This window comes from Notolepis coatsorum (assembly GCF_963971535.1).
Source record: "Notolepis coatsorum genome assembly, chromosome: 1".
Classification (NCBI taxonomy): Eukaryota; Metazoa; Chordata; class Actinopteri; order Aulopiformes; family Paralepididae; genus Notolepis; species Notolepis coatsorum.
In genome coordinates, this window is record NC_140165.1 from 105006597 (window position 1) to 105026516 (window position 19920).

Sequence of the window (19920 nt, forward strand, 5' to 3'; positions counted from 1 at the left end):
CGAGATGGATGTAAGGATAGAAACAGGGCGGTAGTTGCCTGGGTCTAGTTTGCTGCCCTTTTTGTGCAGGGGTGTTACTCTCGGAATTTTGAAGTCCTTGGGGACGTGTCCCTGTTTTATGGAGAGGTTTATTATGTGTGTGATGACTGGGGTGATGGTGGCTGCTGAGTCTCTGAGGAATTTGGAGGGGATGTTGTCATGGCCAGTGGCCTTGTTCGGTTGGAGGGCGCTCAGTTTTTTGAGTACCTCATCTGTAGTTACCATTTCCAGTTTGAAGTCGTCTTTGTGGACGCCTAGGTTCTTGTAGTATGCTACTATGTGTTCTACCCCATACTGCCCTGAGTGGGAGGGTAGTTTGTTTACCAGTGTTGTGGCTATGTTTGTGAAGAAACACATTTACACTTTTACATTTTGTCATTTAGCAGACGCTTTTATCCAATAATAATAATAATAATAATAATAATAATAATAATAATAATAATAATAATAATAATAATAATAATAATAATAATAATAATAATAATAATAATAAAAAACGTTATTTGTATAGCACCTTTCATACTAGAATTGCAGCTCAAAGTGCTTCACAGTAGCACAAAAAGACCGATCTTCTTTTGACTGTTTCTGGGAGCCTCTAATAGCCCAGCAGTTGATGATCGCAGATGGCGATGTCATTTATTAGAGTGTTAGATAGGTCCCTGTCCATTTAGGGCTTTGTATGTAAGGAGAAGGACCTTGAAGTAAATTCTAAATGTTACAGGAAGCCAGTGTAAATTAGCTAAGACTGGACTAATGTGCTCTTTCTTTATGGTTTTGGTTAGCAGTCGGGCGGCAGAGTTTTGGATGAGCTGAAGTCTATCTGCAGTTTTCTTAGGGAGACCTGTGAAAAGTGCGTTACAGTAGTCTAACCGGCTAGATATGAATGCATGAATTAGATTCTCAGCATTGTTTTGATTTATAAATGGTCGTACCTTTGCTGATGAAAGAACAATGTTTTCAGGTTCTTAATTAACGTTTCTCTTTTTGTTTTGGGGCAGATCATTTGAATTTCAGTTTTGTCCTCATTTAGTTTCAGGACGTTTTTACTCATCCATTTAGTTATGTATTGCCAATAAGCAGTTGGTAATGGAGTTAATAGCTGTATCATTTGGTTCTGCAGATATGTACAATTGTGTATCATCTGCATAGCTGTGGAAACCTACATTATGTTCTCTGATGATATCACCCATGTGGTAACATGTAAAGGGAAAGAGTAAATGACCTAGGCAACTCCCTTGTGCAACCCCATAGCAGCTGTCATATTTCTCAGGCATGGCCTCCTAGTTTAACATAGTACTTTCTCCCTCTGATGTCCGTTTTGAACCAGTTTAACACTGGGAAACCAACAAGGTTTTCAAGACCATTGATTAGAATATCATGATCAACTGTATTGAATGCTGCACTGAGATCTAGCAGGACAAGGATGGAGACCTTATTCTCATCAGAGTTTAGTCTGAGGTCGCTGATTATTTTGGTGAGAGCAGTTTCAGTGCTATGATAATTTCTGAACCCCGACTGAAATTCTTATAAAATATTGCTTTCTTCAAGAAATTAATTTATTTGAACTGAAACTATCTTGTCAAGTACCTTACTAATGAACGGGAGGTTTGATATCAGTCTATAGTTTGCCAGTGTATTACTATCTAAGTTAGTTTTTTTTAATGGGTTCTAAAGGGTTTTAAAGGCATCTGGTAAAATACCAGTCCTAAGTGAATTATTTATGATATCTAGCACAGGGATTCAAACACTATTAAATACCTGTTTAAGAAATGCTGTAGGTATGCTGATGTGGAGGAGTTACATTCTGAGACAGTTTTGCAAAGCTCATCTAATGTGATGCATGTGAATCTTCTCATGGTTACATTACACGGTTTGCTGTAATCATTACCATCATGAGTAATTCTGGCTCTGAAAAATAGTGCAAGTTATTCACATTTAACTGTTGAGGACTGCAGAAGGGTAGGGACAGTGTTGAGCAGTAGATCGAAAAAAGGATTCTGGAATTTCCAGCGTTTTCTGTAATCATTTTAGAGAAGTAGTCTTTCCTTAGTGGATCGTTTTGTTATAGGCAGTTAAAGCATCTTTGTAGATATCACAGTCGATAGTGGTTTTTGGTTTCCTCCATTTTCCATCCTCCACATTATAGTTCAGCCATTATAGTTTTTAGTGGGGCGACAGAATTTAATACAGATGATAGTGTATCATTGAGATTTTCTACCATTTCATTTAGAGAGCTGTCATGATTGTGTAGTTCATATAGTCTGATAAGATCGGTGAACTTTCATTCAGCCTCTTTTGAACTATGACTTATTTTTTAGTTTTAGTAAGGGTTATTTGACCATCAAAAGTATACAGTGATGGTCAGAGAGAGGTAAGTTATTGAGACATTAATGCTTAGCCCAGTTGTTATCACTAAGTCTAATGTATTACCATGCCGGTGAGTTGCATTTGTTATGCTGTGTTAGATCAAAACTATCCAGTAGATTTGTAAGCTCTTTAGTTTTGGAGTCTGCTTTTTTATTAAAATCGATATTCAGGTCTCCGTTTAGGATCACCTTATCGTATCTGGACATAGTGAGATCAACTCAGAGAACTCCTGTATAAATATTGGTGAGTGTCTAGGTAGGCGACTTACAACTTCTGTACAACAGGTCAGCAGGAAGGGTACAACTCTTTCAGCTGAGTAACAATGTTCTTCAAACACTTAAGCTACTGTTGCTCTCTTTCCAGTTGGGCGGTTTCCAGGAGGACCTATATCCCATGACAGCGGGAAACCAGGCGGCCATGACGGCTCAGGAGTGGCTCTCTGGGATCAACAGAGGTCAGTGACATGTGGCATTCTAAAGCCAAGATGGCTGACAAACAGGGTATAGGCTTATAGTTATATATCAACTGGCTATCGCGTCCCGCTCTGCCTACTGAGATAATCTCTAGAACCTAGTGTGCTCCAGGAAACAAAACAAATGCACCCACGTGCACGTGACCACGCCACTCCCATGCGCCCTATATTACACCGGAAGTGGTCACGCCTCACCCTTCCTCATTCGTTTCCAACGCGGAAGCAGCTAGATGCACTTCGGAACTGGAGATTGTTATGAAGCAGAAGGAGACATTACACAATGTTGGGAATTCGCCAGAAGTTCGCCAGCCCCCGGAACCTTCTCGGCACGTCCTGACAGCACGACGGCCCTATCCTGTTTGTTCCTCGTCGCATGACAGCAGACCGAGGGACTTCGCGCGACGGTTAGCAGTCGAGGTAGGGCCTGCACTAGCAGGCATTGGTACTGTATATGTAATACTGCTCGTTGTCTCGTGAGACAGCCGGGTGATGTATTGGCACAGGGGGCAGGATATTTGGATAAACATGGTCTTCATGACTCACTTTTGGATGTTTTTCCCAAGTATCCTAGCGCGCAGCTAATGCTAATGCTACAGTGTTGGGGCGCCGTTCCCATGTACCCCGCCGAGGACTGTCTTTACTATCTTCCCTCCTCTTAACCATTCATGCTGACGGTCAATCGGTGTCTAATGTTGGGGGTTTAGCGGAGGCTTATTTACCCTTTACATGGGTGGATGGGCTGACGACAGGGCTCAGGGCAGGTGTGCTTTTTGTGAATCTATGAATTGAAAATGGGGGTCCCTGATGTAGACAGGAATAACGTTTTCTCTGGTCTGCATCCCCTTAACAATTGTGTGTATTGGGCTAGCCCATTCTGCAATATGTTAATAGAGTTTTCGTTCATTTATTCATTTATCCCTTCACGGGTGCACACCGCAGTGGAGGTTGTTACATGACTACTAGTGGAGCAGTGCTTCACTAGTAGTAAACTTTGGTCAGCAGCCACCACTGGTGTTCCGTGCTTAGTGAAGCAGGTGGCATCAGTCCTTTGCCCTGACATGGTGGAACGGTGTCCCGCCCGGCCGACGCCATGAGGCTGATGAAGCTTATACCGCCGCGGTACAGAATTTAGTAGCAACTGACGACATTGCTCAATTGGCTGCTTTTCTGTCAAAAATGGTGTCAGGTGGTGGGGCCTTAGGGCCAGCCGACGTCAAAACCATTGCGCGAGGTTTTGAGGTTATTCAGCTTTTGACCTAGCCGCAAGCTATAACCGCAGGGAGGGCTAGGATGCTGTCAACGGTTGTTCACAGGCATCTTGGTTGGAGCAATCTCCCCTTGAGGAAGGGAGGGGTCTCCTCCTCAGGGCTCCCCTCTCCGCGGGTGGACCTTGGTCTGTCCACAGAGGCGCGGGCGGTATTTGACCTGGGCTCCACACCGCCCCACACCGCGCAGCCAGAGGTGAGAGCACGGCCTCGCCAGCGGCTGCGGCGAGGCCCCCGGCCAGCGGCCATGTTTCCCCCGCCTGAGATACCCTGGACACAAGGAAAACAGGTGATCACAAGGCCGACAGCCTCGGCGGCCCGAGGGATCGGCTATATTAGATGGGCACGCCCTAAAAAATGTTGCCATCTAGCTGTGTCTAGCACGCCCTCCGGTTACTCCCCCCTGCTACGCTACGGGACACAGGGCTCTGATTTGTCCCCTTTAGCTGCGGGCCGTGTTCTTCCAGTGAAGCGCAAGCGGCCCCACATTTCGCTTCTCATGGAGACAGGGGCTGACACCCAGTTGCTAGCTAGGCCTGGGTCTGTCTATGAGAATGCTGTGCTGTCAAGCGGCTCCCACACCACACGTCCTGCGTCTGTGTTTGGTGAGCCTGGTGTATCTGTCGACGGAGCAGGGTTCCCTGTATCTAAAACATTTTGTCAGAGGGGGAACTCTAGGCCCAGGAGGTCGCAGCGCGGGTTCCCCCCAGCCCCCCCCTCGCCAGGCCGGGTATTACGTTAGTGCCTCCCCCGTCTGGACTTCCGATCCCGTGGTGGTCAGCAGGCACGCGTAATTTGGGTGGTAGTAATATCACTACAGGGCTACGGTGTGTAGAGACCCACCCTATCGGGCAGTGTGAGGACCACACACCATGCATGTCCAGCTGCAGAGCAGGCTGTCCTCAGCAAGCTAAGCCGGGAAGATGCTCAGCGGGGGAGCCTATGTCACCAGGGGGCGTCTATTCGAAGCCTAACCGGTTCATGCTTCCGCGTTCACGTTTTGCTAAACTGATTGGCCACTGCCGTTTCTGGTGCGATCTGATTGGCCACTGACGTTTCTGGTCATGTGACATGTGCGCCCAATCACGTGACGTGCCCATTTCCGCATCGACCAGCAGCAAACTACCTAACGCCTAGTTTATCACTGGTTAAGCTTAGGCGACTCTTTCAAAGTTGGTTAAGGTTAGAGTTTGGAATCAGGGCTGGTGTTCTATCGCCCTGCTCTAAGACAAACTCTAACCTTAACCAACTTCGAAAGAGTGCCTAAGCTTAACCGGCGAAAGAACTTGCCATCACACGATTGGTGCGACCAGAAACATCAGTGGCCAATCAGAGCGCAAAACGCGAACGCGGAAGCATGAACCGGTTAGGCTTCGAATAGACGCCACCAGGGGTGATGGCTGCTCCCCCCGTATCAGACCACCCCTTCTGTCGGGGTCCCCCCCTTGGGTGCGATTGCCTCGTTGGTAGAGTCAGGGTGCGATATCCCGGCTCCACGAGACACCCTGCTCGCGCGGTTGGCGAGACCAGGGTTGACAACGCACAGCGGGAGGGACCGGGCCACCTATCTACGATTCCTAGCGGACCAGCGGCAGTTGGCGGCGGGGGCGCTTTGGAATTTTTACCACGTATGGCTGCAGTGGTAGCCATATGTCGGTGTGGATGGAGAGAACGCTGAGGGTTACAGTTTACACACCCCCGCCCTCCGTTTTTGGGTTTGGTTATTATCAGAGTCCGCGGCAGTGACAGCCCTGGCCGAGGGGATTTGTTCTCTGGCGGCGAAACAGGCCGTCATCGTGGTCCCATGGGAGGACGCGATGAGCGGCGTTTCCTCCCGATATTCTCTGGTGCCCGAGAAATCGTGGGGGGGGGGGGGTGTCAGACCCATACCGGACCTGTCCCATGGAAGGTTCAGAATGTTGCACTATCTTAATGTTGTGTGTGCGTGTGCGTGGGGGGGGGGGTGCAAGGGAGACTTGTTTTAAAATTTAGCTGAGTTTAGTGCACATATGGCCCTGGGATAAAAACTAAACTTCAGTCTGTTTGTCCGGGTGGGCATGACGCTGAAACGCCTGCCCGAGCGCAGCCGTACAAAGTGTTTGTTGCCCGGGTGGTGTGGGTCTTTCAGTATTTTTACTGCTTTTTTAAGGCAGCGGGAGTTGTATAGTGCCTCCAGTGAGGGGAGAGGGCAGCCGATAATCTTTTGGGCCGAGTTGACGACCCTCTGGAGCGCCCTCCTCTCTGCGGCTGTGCAGCTGAGGAACCACACATTGATGCAGTAGGTGAGGATGCTTTCCACGGAGCAGCGGTAAAAAGACACAAGCAGGTCTTGTCTGAGGTGGTAGTTTCTCAGTATTCTCAGGAGGTAGAGTCTCTGCTGTGCCTTTTTCACTATCGCCGTGGTGTTGGTTCTCCAGGTCAGGTCATCCTCCAGGTGGACACCCAGGAACTTGATGACCGAGACTCTCTCCACACCTCCCCCGTCGATGTACAGGGGCTGTATGTCGGTCTTCTTCCTCCTGTAGTCCACGATCATCTCCTGGGTCTTTAGCTTATTCAGTTGTAGGTTGTTATCTTTGCACAGGGCTAACAGCTGCTCTACTTCATCGCGGTACGCGGTCTCGTCGCCTTTTGTGATGCAGCCCACCACGGTGGTGTCGTCAGCAAACTTGATGATGGTGTTGCTGGGGTGGACTACGGTGAAGTCGTGTGTATAAATAGAGTAGAAAAGGGGACTCAGCACGCAGCCCTGGGGGGATCCGGTGCTAAGGCTGATGGCTGTGGAGGTGTGGGGGCCTATCCTGACCCTCTGGGGGCGGTCAGAGAGGAAGTCCTTGGACAACCGGCAGAGGGGATGGTTTATTCCAAGGTCCATGAGTTTGGGCACTAAATGTTTTAAATAATAAATTCATAAATCAATAATTACTTTGGGGGAAAAGCAATACTTTTATTCTGCACATTTCTAAAAGCTCTGTGGATGTATTATTAAAAAGTACATTTCATAGGGCGGCTACGTGGCGTAGTGGGCAAGGCACTCGCCACGAATGACGGAGACGCTGGGCTTGCCTGTTCGAGCCCAGCGCTCCACATTGCTTTCAGTTTAGCTGGCCGTCCATACTAATACACATTGGCCGTATTAGGGGGTGGGAAACTGATGGGTGGGGATCGGGCGTTGTGGACAGCGACTCCTACAGGTCGGTTGGTGCGCCTGCGCAGTAGAATCAGGAAGTGTCGGGGGCAGCGTGAGCCTCCCACGCGTTACTCCTCGCCACTGAGAGAACGAGCTGCGCAGGTGAAAAGATGCGACTGCTGTTACCTCAAGTACCGGAGGGGACTTGTGCTATGTATGACTTAGTCCACATTGCAGCCGGCTTGTGGGAGGCAAGAAACAGCGTTCGTGACAGGGGAGGGTTGAATTGGATGATACGAAATTGGGATGGGAGAAAATATAGAAAAATGGGAGAAAAAGTGGATCAAAAAAAAAAAGTACATTTCATTTGTATCACATTTCTTCTAAAACTCCGCTAGGTGAGCAACAAGTGCCCCTCCAAGGGGTTTGTCTTTGCGATGAAAGACCTCCAGACAACAACGACTGGAGCAGAAATGGACAGGAGTAACAGGGACAGGAGTGACAGAGTAGACATGAATGCAGACGAATCAAGACACAGGATAAATGCTTTTAAAATATGGAGAGAAGTCATGCAAAAATGACCACGATGGTCGGCCATTTTAGAGTTGGATGCTTAGTGAAGCACTAGGCCAGGGACTCAACTGTATTCACAGGAGGCCACCTTGAAAAACGTATTGTATGTCGGGGGCCAGAGCGTAGTGACACAGGGTCTGTATGTATTGTATGTCGGGGGCCAGAGCGTAGTGACACAGGGTCTGTATGTATTGTATGTCGGGGGCCAGAGCGTAGTGACACAGGGGTCTGATTGATTGATTGATTGATTGAACATTTTATTAACAGATTGCAGAATGGGTACAATACAGTATGGCTCAATACACACAATTGTTAAGGGGATGCAGACCAGAGAAAGACTTTCGTCTTGTTTACATCAGGGTCCCCCATTTTCAATTCATCATATAATTTATGACATATACGACATACAGATATACAGTAATGTTACATCCAGACATTTATGACATACAAGATATACAAATATACAGTACTGTTTATTTACAGACAGAGTTTCTAAAAGAGAATATATACATTTGAGGGGGGAGAAACTGTACATTGGGGGGGGGGGGGGGGGGGTTGAGTGGCCGGGGGTTTGGACATTTACCGGGGCCAGTTGCGAATTGCGGCCTCCCGTAGGTGCTCTTTTAGAGCGGTTTTGAAGGTGGGTAGGGATTCACATAATTTTTTACGGCTGAGGGTAGGGCGTTCCACATTGTTGTGGCATAATTGCGAAACGTGTTTAGTCCCTTGTTTGAGCCGAATCTGGGTTGAACATGATTTGTGGAACTCCCTCTGGTGTTGTGGTCGTGGTATTCACTGACTTTTGGGAAGTATTTCGACATATACATTAGTATAGTGGTATAGTGTATCTTGTAGACCAGGCCCATTGCAAGTTGCTGTACTCTGTCGTCTACTCTAAGCCATCCTAGGTTGTCAAAATGGGCAGGGGTGAGGTGGGTTTTAGGAGTAAGGTCAAGCAGTAGTCTGACCAGTTTGTTTTGTGATGTTTGTAATCTTGTTTTTAGTGCCTTTGAGGTGCTTTGGTACCATGAGGTGCAAGCATAGTCATAGTACCCTTGAATGAGTGCTCCTTAGAGTCTTCAGGGTATTCTTGTGGGGAGGGTATTCTTTACCAGGGAGGAGATCCGGTACAAGAATCTTGTTCTTTGGTTGACTTTTTTTTTTATTACATTCGATGCCATTTTGTCACATGAAAGATTTGTCTCTAGGTTGGAACCCAGGTAGGTAATTTCGTCTTTCCTTTTGACAATATTGTCACCCACTGTAACTGAGAAGCCGTCGGTCTTGCTGAGTTTGTTATTTGATCCGAAGAGAATGGACTCTGTTTTGCCCAGGTGTAATGATAGTTTGTTATCAGCGAGCCAGGTGCAGATTCTGCCTAGTTCTGAGCTGAGGGTTTTTTCAACCTGTAACTTGTTCTTGTCAGAGACCAGCAGGGCTGAGTCGTCCGCGAACAGGAACAAGTTGCAGTCACAAGCTGATGACATGACATTTGCATAAATTAGGAACAGTAACGGTCCTAGTATGCTTCCTTGTGGAACACCACAGCTCACTGGGAGGGGGGGGGGGTTAGTGTACCGTTTATCTCAACCATCTGTTCTCTCCCCTCCAGGTAGAATTGCATCCAGCTCACTGATGAACTATCAAAATTCAAAACCAATTGCTTTTAGCTTGTCAGAATGGGGTGATTGACAGTGTCGAAAGCCTTTTGGAGGTCCAGCATGACAATGCTGCAGTATTTGCTTGCGTCCACCTCTTATTTGATGTGGTTGTTCAAATAGAGAAGGCATGTGTCAGTGGAGTGGGATGTTCTGAAGCCAGATTGGAATTTGTAGATTTCTGTATGTATTGTATGTTTTGGGCCAGAGCGTAGTGACACACAGGGGTCTGTATGTATAGCACCTTTCATACAATAATTGCAGCCCAAAGTGCTTGTTACGTTGGCATTGACATTCTTTAGACTCGATGTCGAGTCAATGCAACACAACAAGGAGACGGCAGTCAAAGTAGTTTATACGAAATATTTAATGAAATAATTACCATGGATGAAATGAAGAATAAACTAAAGAAACGACAGACAAGAACACATACTACACACAGGATCAGCACCAGACTAAAGGGAAGACAGAATACTTATACATGAGGGGATGACGAGACAAGACACACCTGGGTTCATTGTAAGTGGGTACAGCTGGGGAAAGAACGATAGGGACTACAACACCAGGACAGAGAACTACAACTAGACATGACGAATCACATTAGGAGCGCCTGATCAGGGCACAAACATAGACCCACACATAATAGTGCTTCACAGCAGTAAAATAGACATAGATGTCCGGCAGTGTGGCTACATGAGTAGAGCTCCGGACTCATGATCGGAAGTTCACCGGTTCGAGCCCCGGTCAAGGCCGTTGTCGGAAAGTGGTGTTGTTGTCCAGCAGGGGACACTCTGTCCTCTGGACTAGTCAGTAACAATGCCCCTGTTACAGTGATAGGGACACCGTACAGCTGCGAGTGCCGTCCTTCGGATGAGACGCTAAACCGAGGTCCTGACTGAATTCGGTCGTTAAAGAACCCAGGGCGCTTATCGCAAAGAGTAGGGGGTTCCCCAACGTTCCTGGCCAAATTCCCAATCAGGTCTCTGACATCAAGGCCACCTAATCATCCCTTCCCCTTAATTGGCTGATATCAATCCCTGTCTCCTGAGCCGTTCAGCCATTGTGTAGTCACTAATGTGATGTGTGCCTGGTGCCAGTGTATGGCAGCCATTGAGGCTGCATAGCCCAAGGTTGGGTGCTACCAGTGGTGGTGAGGGATGCAATTTCCACCCTAGATTGTGGGGAGCGCTTTGAGTGGCTAGGAAAGCGCTATATAAATGTAATGAATTATTATTATTATTATTATTATTATTATTATTATTATTATTATTATTATTATTATTATTATTATTATTATTATTATAAAATAGACACAGGCATAAAATGTGCATAAAATAGACAGTATAAAGCAGTGCATTTACAGTACAATAATCACAGTGTGGATGTAATGAGTCTAAGTAACAGAGTGTTTTAAAAGGCTATGGTGAAGAGGTACGTTTTAGCGTACTTTTGAACATATTTAATGAGCTAGTCCCCCTAATGTCCATAGGCAGGGTGTTCCATGGCTTTGGTGCATAATTAACAAAGGTTGCATCCCCGATTTTTCTTTTGGCTGCTGTTGGGAACCTTCAATAAACCAGTAGTAGATGATCGTAATGCACATAGTTGACAAGAGAATTGGCAATGTAGCTTGGTCCTGTTCCATTTAGTGCTTTGTATATAAGGAGGACCTTAAAATATATTCTAAATGTGATGTGTGGTCCCTTATTGTAAAAATGGCCTGAAATCTGTACTAAGTGCAGTTTCTGCAGTTCAGCTGAGACAATAACTCCCCCCACTGAAACAAGCCATTCTGAATTGACTGGATCTGTGACGTGTAAGAGGCGCTGATCTGCATACCTCAGCCACTACTGTCGTTGTAGCCACTGCCCACAATCAACTGTGATGAGAGTAACTAAGTTAGCATAACATTGAAATTATGAGCAAAACAGGTGCTGTTCCTGGCTGCCAAGCAGCGAATACATCCTTGCGCTCGTTTCCTAATGATATCGTGCTCCACAAGCAATGGGCCAAGTTCGTTTTTGGATTTTTGCAAAGACGACATTGAGAATCAAGGACTTTATAATGCTGTGGTGAAGGGAGCTAGCCTGTACCAAGTCTTTGGGACCGAAAGAAAGTATCGAATCAGTAAGTACATAAGTCGTAATTAGTTAATTAGCAGTAGGACCTCATTCATTCATCCGCATTGCGAAGACTCACAGGAATTGTATAAAATTGCCCAAAAAGTGAACAATTGTGGACCTTTAAAGTTTAGATCTGAGTCTATGATAACGCCAATACTTGTAACTGCAGGTTTAATCTAAGGAGTCAGTTGCCCCATATTGCTCAGCAGCATTTCTCTTTTGGTTATAGGGGCGACTAGTAGGATTTCAGTTTTGTCCTTATTTAATTTTAGGAAGTTATTGGTCATCCATTTGTCCATCCATCCAAGAGACATTTAGTTAGTTAATCGCTGTAGGATAATTTGGTTCAGCAGAGATTGTACAATTGTGTGTCATCCACATAACTATGGAAACAAACATTGTGTTTTCTAGTGGCAGCATGTATAGTGAAAATAATAGTGGACCAAGGCAGCTCCCTTGTGGAACTCCAAAGTAGGTGTCATGTTTCTCAGAAACATGAACTCCAAGCCTGATGTAATATTTTCTCCCTTTTATATATGTTCTGAACCAGTTTAATACATAGTCAGAAAGACCAACTAACTTGTATAGGTTCAATACAGGAAGTGGAGGAGTTACATTCCAGTTTTATAAAGCTCAGAGTTTGCTGATGGTATCCGTGTTTGCATCAGGACTAATGCTGGCTCTAATTTAAGTTATTTAGTTATTGAAGAATAATGCGAGTTCTTAACATTTTGATGCAGAGGACTGTGGAGGGCAGTGTTGAGTAGCTGGTCGATGGCGGAGAATAATATTCTAGAGTTTCCAGAATTCTTTGTGATAATCTTAGAAAAGTAATCCTTTCTTGACACTCGGATTTCTTTGTTATAGTTACAGTTATGGCTTCTTTATATATATCGCAGTGGACAGCTGTTTTAACCCCATCAAAACAGCAGTCAAAGTGTATATTTTCAGGACTACGTTTGTTTAGCAATGAGTTTACATGTTATTAGTGAAATATGAGATATGAAAAATCTCTGCGCATTGCATCAGAAACTGGATGATTTAGACGCGAGGACAGGAAGCCATCATGAAATCGTTGTAGTCCTAAGAAAGAGGAGACCCAGGGCTTTCGATGGACATCTACATTTCATAACACTACACTACCCAGCTCACACCAGCCATAGACATAGGAAGGCTAACCATTTTTGTCTTACAAATATTTACGTGATTGTCGTGTTTATATCTCACAGGTTGAACAAACCTCAACGTTATTGCCATAAAATACAACGTATATTGTTTCTTTACCTTTTCTGTGAACGTCTAGGAAATAAACTTGTCGCAATCCGGTAAAATGGAGCTATGGACATTATACAAAAGTAACTGTACTTACAGTAGATTTCATTCACGGTCTTTGCTGTCCTGTACCGGGGAGCCTGGTGGTACTAAATCCATATTTAACTCTGCCATTGGAAAGAGGAAATTTGGGCAGATCCATAGATGTATGAGTTGGCCATAATAAGGTAATTTATTGGCCTGATATTCTATATATATTCATATTTCATATTGAATGGGTCCAGATTCAGTACGAGTCCCTTTCTCTGGCTGTCCTGCTAACATTAACTCTAACCACTAGTCCCTCTCTCTAGCTGTCCTGTTAACCCTAACTCTAACCACTAGTCCCTCTCTCTAGCTGTCCTGTTAACCCTAACTATAACCACTAGTCCCTCTCTCTAGCTGTCCTGTTAACCCTAACTCTAACCACTAGTCCCTCTCTCTAGCTGTCCTGTTAACCCTAACTATAACCACTAGTCCCTCTCTCTAGCTGTCCTGTTAACCCTAACTCTAACCACTAGTCCCTCTCTCTAGCTGTCCTGTTAACCCTAACTCTAACCACTAGTCCCTCTCTCTAGCTGTCCTGTTAACCCTAACTATAACCACTAGTCCCTCTCTCTAGCTGTCCTGTTAACCCCAACTATAACCACTAGTCCCTCTCTCGCTGTCCTGTTAACCCTAACAATAACCACTAGTCCCTCTCTCTAGCTGTCCTGTTAACCCTAACTGTTCTGAAGGGTCCAGATTAACACTGAGAATCTACGTTTATTATTTTGTATAACTTGTATATTGTTTATATATATAAGCTATATACCTTTAACTTCTTTAAGCTTCCATTTGAATCATAGTATTATTCGCTCGCCCCATTGGGCACCGCCCTTGACATTGGAGGCGCCAGCAGACGCGCCCCTCAGACAAGTTCAAAGACGTGTCCGGGCAAGTTCAGACATGCCCTTAGCGGGCGCATTGATTCCGGACAAGTAATTCGGTTGCGCTCTAGAAATCACTCTGAGTATATATATTGTAGAAGGCGCAAGCAGCCGCAGGTGAAGTGTGAAGTGAAAGCAGAGAAACGAGAAGTAACCTAACCTAACAGCAGAACGAGTGAACATGTGAGCAGTGGAAGCCTACCCGCGGTGTATCGTTACGGATAGCTAGTAGCTACTTAGATACGACCCTAATATTGTAGAGCCATTATTGGTGCAGTATAGTGACTTGTGTAAGCGAAGTAACGTGGAGAAGCGCATAGTTAAGACCATCGGCGTTTGGATCTAACTACCCCCTGAAGACCGTCATCGGGCTAGCTTCTAGTACAAACGAAGCTAGCTAGCTACCATCACTGCCATCAGGCTTTGGATTAAGAGCTATTAACCCTGCCATCGGGCACTTGGATTACAAGGACTGGATCCGTACGAGACCCCCTTTTCTTCAGTGACCGCAGGAGTATCCGACTATTCTTCAATTCCTCTGGAGCTTACAACTCCGTGGGGGAAATCATCGTCTCCAGCTATCCCCCTCGCTTTGCCCTGTATCGCCTTCTCCCACTCCATGCAGAGCTCCGGTCAAGTATTCTTAACCTAGGAATTATTCATTCCCCTTGACTTTGATACTCTGACATTCTACTATCATTCCACTATTAAAGAGCAACGTGATAATTCAGTTGTATATTGATTACTATTAAAATACTGTAAACTTGATATCCTTGTCCCCGTGCCGTCAATTGAGTGTCTGCCATATTTACCTAACTGTACTGTCTGGCAAGTAATAATATTTAGTAGTGGTTTAATCTAAACAATCTTTAATACAGTCCGGGTTTTGTAGCCCCTCAGCTACAATTGGTCCTTCGAACCGGATGGTATCAGTAATAATAATCATATTAATAATAATATGGCCAGCGGCGGACACTCTCCAATCGGCTCTCCCCCACTAGAGCGCCCTAGGCGCCAGCGTCAGCCCCCTCCACACTTGGAGAACTACGCTGTAGATCTACCTCCTAGCTTATCTAAAAAGACGTTAAGCAAGGATAAAATTAGTAGCTTAAGTATGCCCAACCTTATCGACCTGTCAGCCCCACCGGTAGAGACCCAAGCTGGTTTAAGTGAAACTGACTTAGCTCACGGGGGGGGGGACAATCGGGACATGACTTGACTATGCCCATAGACCACCGCGCCCCCGAGATGGACCTCGGAGCGCAAGAAGATAAAGGCCGCGCCTCCGAGATCAAGTCAAGTCAAGTCAAGAGTTTTAATTGTCACGGCATACAGGTATACAATGAAATGCGGGTGGTCTTGCCCGCAACGATGTGCAATACAGTGGTACATATAATAGAATCAAAAGAAGAAAACAACATTGTGCAGTAACAGGTAGCAGGTAACATGGAGTGACATCTCGGTATCTGTACATAGTTATTTACAGAGCATGTGTGACATGCTAGTTAGCTTTGGTAGTGCAATACACTGTTCCTGTTATTCTAATTTAAAGTGTCCTTTCCTTTGGCCATAAGTGTGCGTGTGTGCGACATGAGTGTGTGCCCGCTCATGTTAAAGTGTTAAGTGGCTGCTCGTGTGTGAGCGTGCACAGTGTGCGTGTCGTGTGTGTGTTCATGTGTGCTTGTGTGTGGACAGTTCAATGTTCTGAGCACTCAATGTTCATTGTTCATGGCTCTGATGGCCTGGGGGAAGAAGCTGAGCCTAAGCCGCTCTGTCCTAGTAGCTGGGGTTCGCAGGCGTCTGCCTGACCTCAGCAGCTGAAACAGGCTGTTATTGGGGTGGTGAGGGTCTTTCATTATCCTGCAGGCTCTGGATTTGCACCTCTTGTTGTATAGAACCTGCAGGGGGGGTAGTGCAATACCCGTGGTACGCTCGGCTGAGCGCACCACTTTCTGTAGGGCCTTCTTGTCCTGTGCCGTGCTGTTTCCATACCAGGCAGTGATGTTTCCGGTCAGGATGCTCTCTACAGCTCCTGAGTAGAAGGACTGGAGTATCTTCCCCGATACTCTGAACTTCCTTAACTGTCTCAGGTGGTAGAGACGCTGTTTCGCCTTCTTTACTACTGTGTCTATGTGTGTTGACCTCGGAGCGCAAGAAGGTACAGAACGCGCCCCCGAGATGGACCTCGGAGCGCAAGAGGATAAAGAATGCGCCCCCGAGATGGACCTCAGCGCGCACCGGAGAAAAGAGCACCGCGCCCCCGAGATGGACCTCGGAGTGCGGGAGAAGATAAAGTACAGCGCCCCCGAGACGGACCTCGGAGCGCGTAAAGAGACCAGGTCACCGCCAAGCCCTGCCAACTCCAGATCACCATCATCAGCGTCATCCCCAAGCGAGGCCGACCAGAGGCTAGCGCAAGTCCTGATCGCCACGCTGACAGCTTCAACCAAAAGAGACCGCCTCCAGGGTGAGCGTGACCGCCTCCAGGCGCAACAAGAAAGTGAGCGTGAACACTCCAGAGTGGAAGAGAGACGTCTCCAAGCGCAACGAGAGAGTGAGCGTGAACATTCCAGACTGGAAGAGAGGCGCCTCCAGGCTCAAGAAACCATGGAGCGAGACCGCGCCAATGCACAGCGCGACGCCGCCAATGCACAGCGCGAGGCGGAACGAGACCGTCTACAAGCACAAATGATGGAGCAAGCGCTCCAGAGGGTGACTCCCCACTCCTCCACCCGGAGCATCCCGGAGATCATCACGACAAGGGTCGAGGGCACCTTCCCCTCCCCGACCAATCTACACGGGAACCAGCCTACGGGAAGAACCTGCTTACGTTGCAGAGCAGCTAACAGAGCGACTACAAAGCCTAGCGGAGGACGAGGGAGGACAGAAAGCCCACCCGCACGGACCCATCTCAGACCAGGAGGAACAGTGCAGCCCTGATCTCAGTCCCGACGCGCGGCGTTATGAACCCCCAACACGTCCCAGTGGGGAGTTCGAACAACAGACAGCACAGAGGAATAGTGCCTGGGGGCCCAGTCTCTGGTTCCCGCCCAGCACGAACCAACGACCCCACGTACGGGGAGACTCGCCAAGGAGGCCTCTCCCCCTACGCGCATCAGTGTCACAGCCATCCATGGCATCCTACATTGGGACACCCACATTCCCAGACTTCACAAGAGAAGACAGAGCGCAGTATACCGAACTGCGCATGTGCCTAGAGACAATTATGTCCGGAGTACAGGACGAGTCCTACAAGTATGCCATCCTCCTTAAGCACCTCAAGGTAACCAGAGCGCACAACATAGCGCTGGCATACTCCAATTCACAGACTCCCTATTCTGATGCCCTGGTGGCCCTCGACGCACGTTACGGATGTACATGGGACTATGTCATTCAGGAGATACGTGAGATTGAACGTCTCCCCCCAGCTAAAGACAATCGAGCCCTGGACGACCAAAAAGTGAACAATTGTGGACCTTTAAAGTTTAGATCTGAGTCTATGATAACGCCAATACTTGTAACTGCAGGTTTAATCTAAGGAGTCAGTTGCCCCATATTGCTCAGCAGCATTTCTCTTTTGGTTATAGGGGCGACTAGTAGGATTTCAGTTTTGTCCTTATTTAATTTTAGGAAGTTATTGGTCATCCATTTGTCCATCCATCCAAGAGACATTTAGTTAGTTAATCGCTGTAGGATAATTTGGTTCAGCAGAGATTGTACAATTGTGTGTCATCCACATAACTATGGAAACAAACATTGTGTTTTCTAGTGGCAGCATGTATAGTGAAAATAATAGTGGACCAAGGCAGCTCCCTTGTGGAACTCCAAAGTAGGTGTCATGTTTCTCAGAAACATGAACTCCAAGCCTGATGTAATATTTTCTCCCTTTTATATATGTTCTGAACCAGTTTAATACATAGTCAGAAAGACCAACTAACTTGTATAGGTTCAATACAGGAAGTGGAGGAGTTACATTCCATGGCAGTTTTATAAAGCTCAGAGTTTGCTGATGGTATCCGTGTTTGCATCAGGACTAATGCTGGCTCTAATTTAAGTTATTTAGTTATTGAAGAATAATGCGAGTTCTTAACATTTTGATGCAGAGGACTGTGGAGGGCAGTGTTGAGTAGCTGGTCGATGGCGGAGAATAATATTCTAGAGTTTCCAGAATTCTCTGTGATAATCTTAGAAAAGTAATCCTTTCTTGACACTCGGATTTCTTTGTTATAGTTACAGTTATGGCTTCTTTATATATATCGCAGTGGACAGCTGTTTTAACCCCATCAAAACAGCAGTCAAAGTGTATATTTTCAGGACTACGTTTGTTTAGCAATGAGTTTACATGTTATTAGTGAAATATGAGATATGAAAAATCTCTGCGCATTGCATCAGAAACTGGATGATTTAGACGCGAGGACAGGAAGCCATCATGAAATCGTTGTAGTCCTAAGAAAGAGGAGACCCAGGGCTTTCGATGGACATCTACATTTCATAACACTACACTACCCAGCTCACACCAGCCATAGACATAGGAAGGCTAACCATTTTTGTCTTACAAATATTGACGTGATTGTCGTGTTTATATCTCACAGGTTGAACAAACCTCAACGTTATTGCCATAAAATACAACGTATATTGTTTCTTTACCTTTTCTGTGAACGTCTAGGAAATAAACTTGTCGCAATCCGGTAAAATGGAGCTATGGACATTATACAAAAGTAACTGTACTTACAGTAGATTTCATTCACGGTCTTTGCTGTCCTGTACCGGGGCGCCTGGTGGTACTAAATCCATATTTAACTCTGCCATTGGAAAGAGGAAATTTGGGCAGATCCATAGATGTATGAGTTGGCCATAATAAGGTAATTTATTGGCCTGATATTCTATATATATTCATATTTCATATTGAATGGGTCCAGATTCAGTACGAGTCCCTTTCTCTGGCTGTCCTGCTAACATTACCTCTAACCACTAGTCCCTCTCTCTAGCTGTCCTGTTAACCCTAACTCTAACCACTAGTCCCTCTCTCTAGCTGTCCTGTTAACCCTAACTCTAACCACTAGTCCCTCTCTCTAGCTGTCCTGTTAACCATAACTCTAACCACTAGTCCCTCTCTCTAGCTGTCCTGTTAACCCTAACTATAACCACTAGTCCCTCTCTCTAGCTGTCCTGTTAACCCTAACTCTAACCACTAGTCCCTCTCTCTAGCTGTCCTGTTAACCCTAACTATAACCACTAGTCCCTCTCTCTAGCTGTCCTGTTAACCCTAACTCTAACCACTAGTCCCTCTCTCTAGCTGTCCTGTTAACCCTAACTCTAACCACTAGTCCCTCTCTCTAGCTGTCCTGTTAACCCTAACTCTAACCACTAGTCCCTCTCTCTCGCTGTCCTGTTAACCCTAACTATAACCACTAGTCCCTCTCTCTAGCTGTCCTGTCAACCCTAACTGTTCTGAAGGGTCCAGATTAACACTGAGAATCTACGTTTATTATTTTGTATAACTTGTATATTGTTTATATATATAAGCTATATACCTTTAAGCTTCCGTTTGAATCATAGTATTATTCGCTCGCCCCATTGGGCACCGCCCTTGACATTGGAGGCGCCAGCAGACGCGCCCCTCAGACAAGTTCAAAGACGTGTCCGGGCAAGTTCAGACATGCCCTTAGCGGGCGCATTGATTCCGGACAAGTAATTCGGTTGCGCTCTAGAAATCACTCTGAGTATATATATTGTAGAAGGCGCAAGCAGCCGCAGGTGAAGTGTGAAGTGAAAGCAGAGAAACGAGAAGTAACCTAACCTAACAGCAGAACGAGTGAACATGTGAGCAGTGGAAGCCTACCCGCGGTGTATCGTTCCGGATAGCTAGTAGCTACTTAGATACGACCCTAATATTGTAGAGCCATTATTGGTGCAGTATAGTGACTTGTGTAAGCGAAGTAACGTGGAGAAGCGCATAATTAAGACCATCAGCGTTTGGATCTAACTACCCCCTGAAGACCGTCATCGGGCTAGCTTCTAGTACAAACGAAGCTAGCTAGCTACCATCACTG

The 19920-nt window shown here is 46.1% G+C and overlaps 1 protein-coding gene across 1 annotated transcript in view; it reads left to right on the top strand.

Annotated features, from left to right (window-relative positions):
- LOC311235308 (coronin-2A-like) overlaps positions 1-19920 on the top strand; it is a gene marked incomplete at both ends in the record, with an annotated part of 99645 nt that overhangs the window by 75520 nt on the left and 4205 nt on the right. Inside the window, one exon of the mRNA XM_084322731.1 lies at positions 2770-2860. Within this exon, the coding sequence (XP_084178857.1) occupies positions 2770-2860 (91 nt within the window). The remainder of the gene's footprint in view (positions 1-2769; positions 2861-19920) is intronic.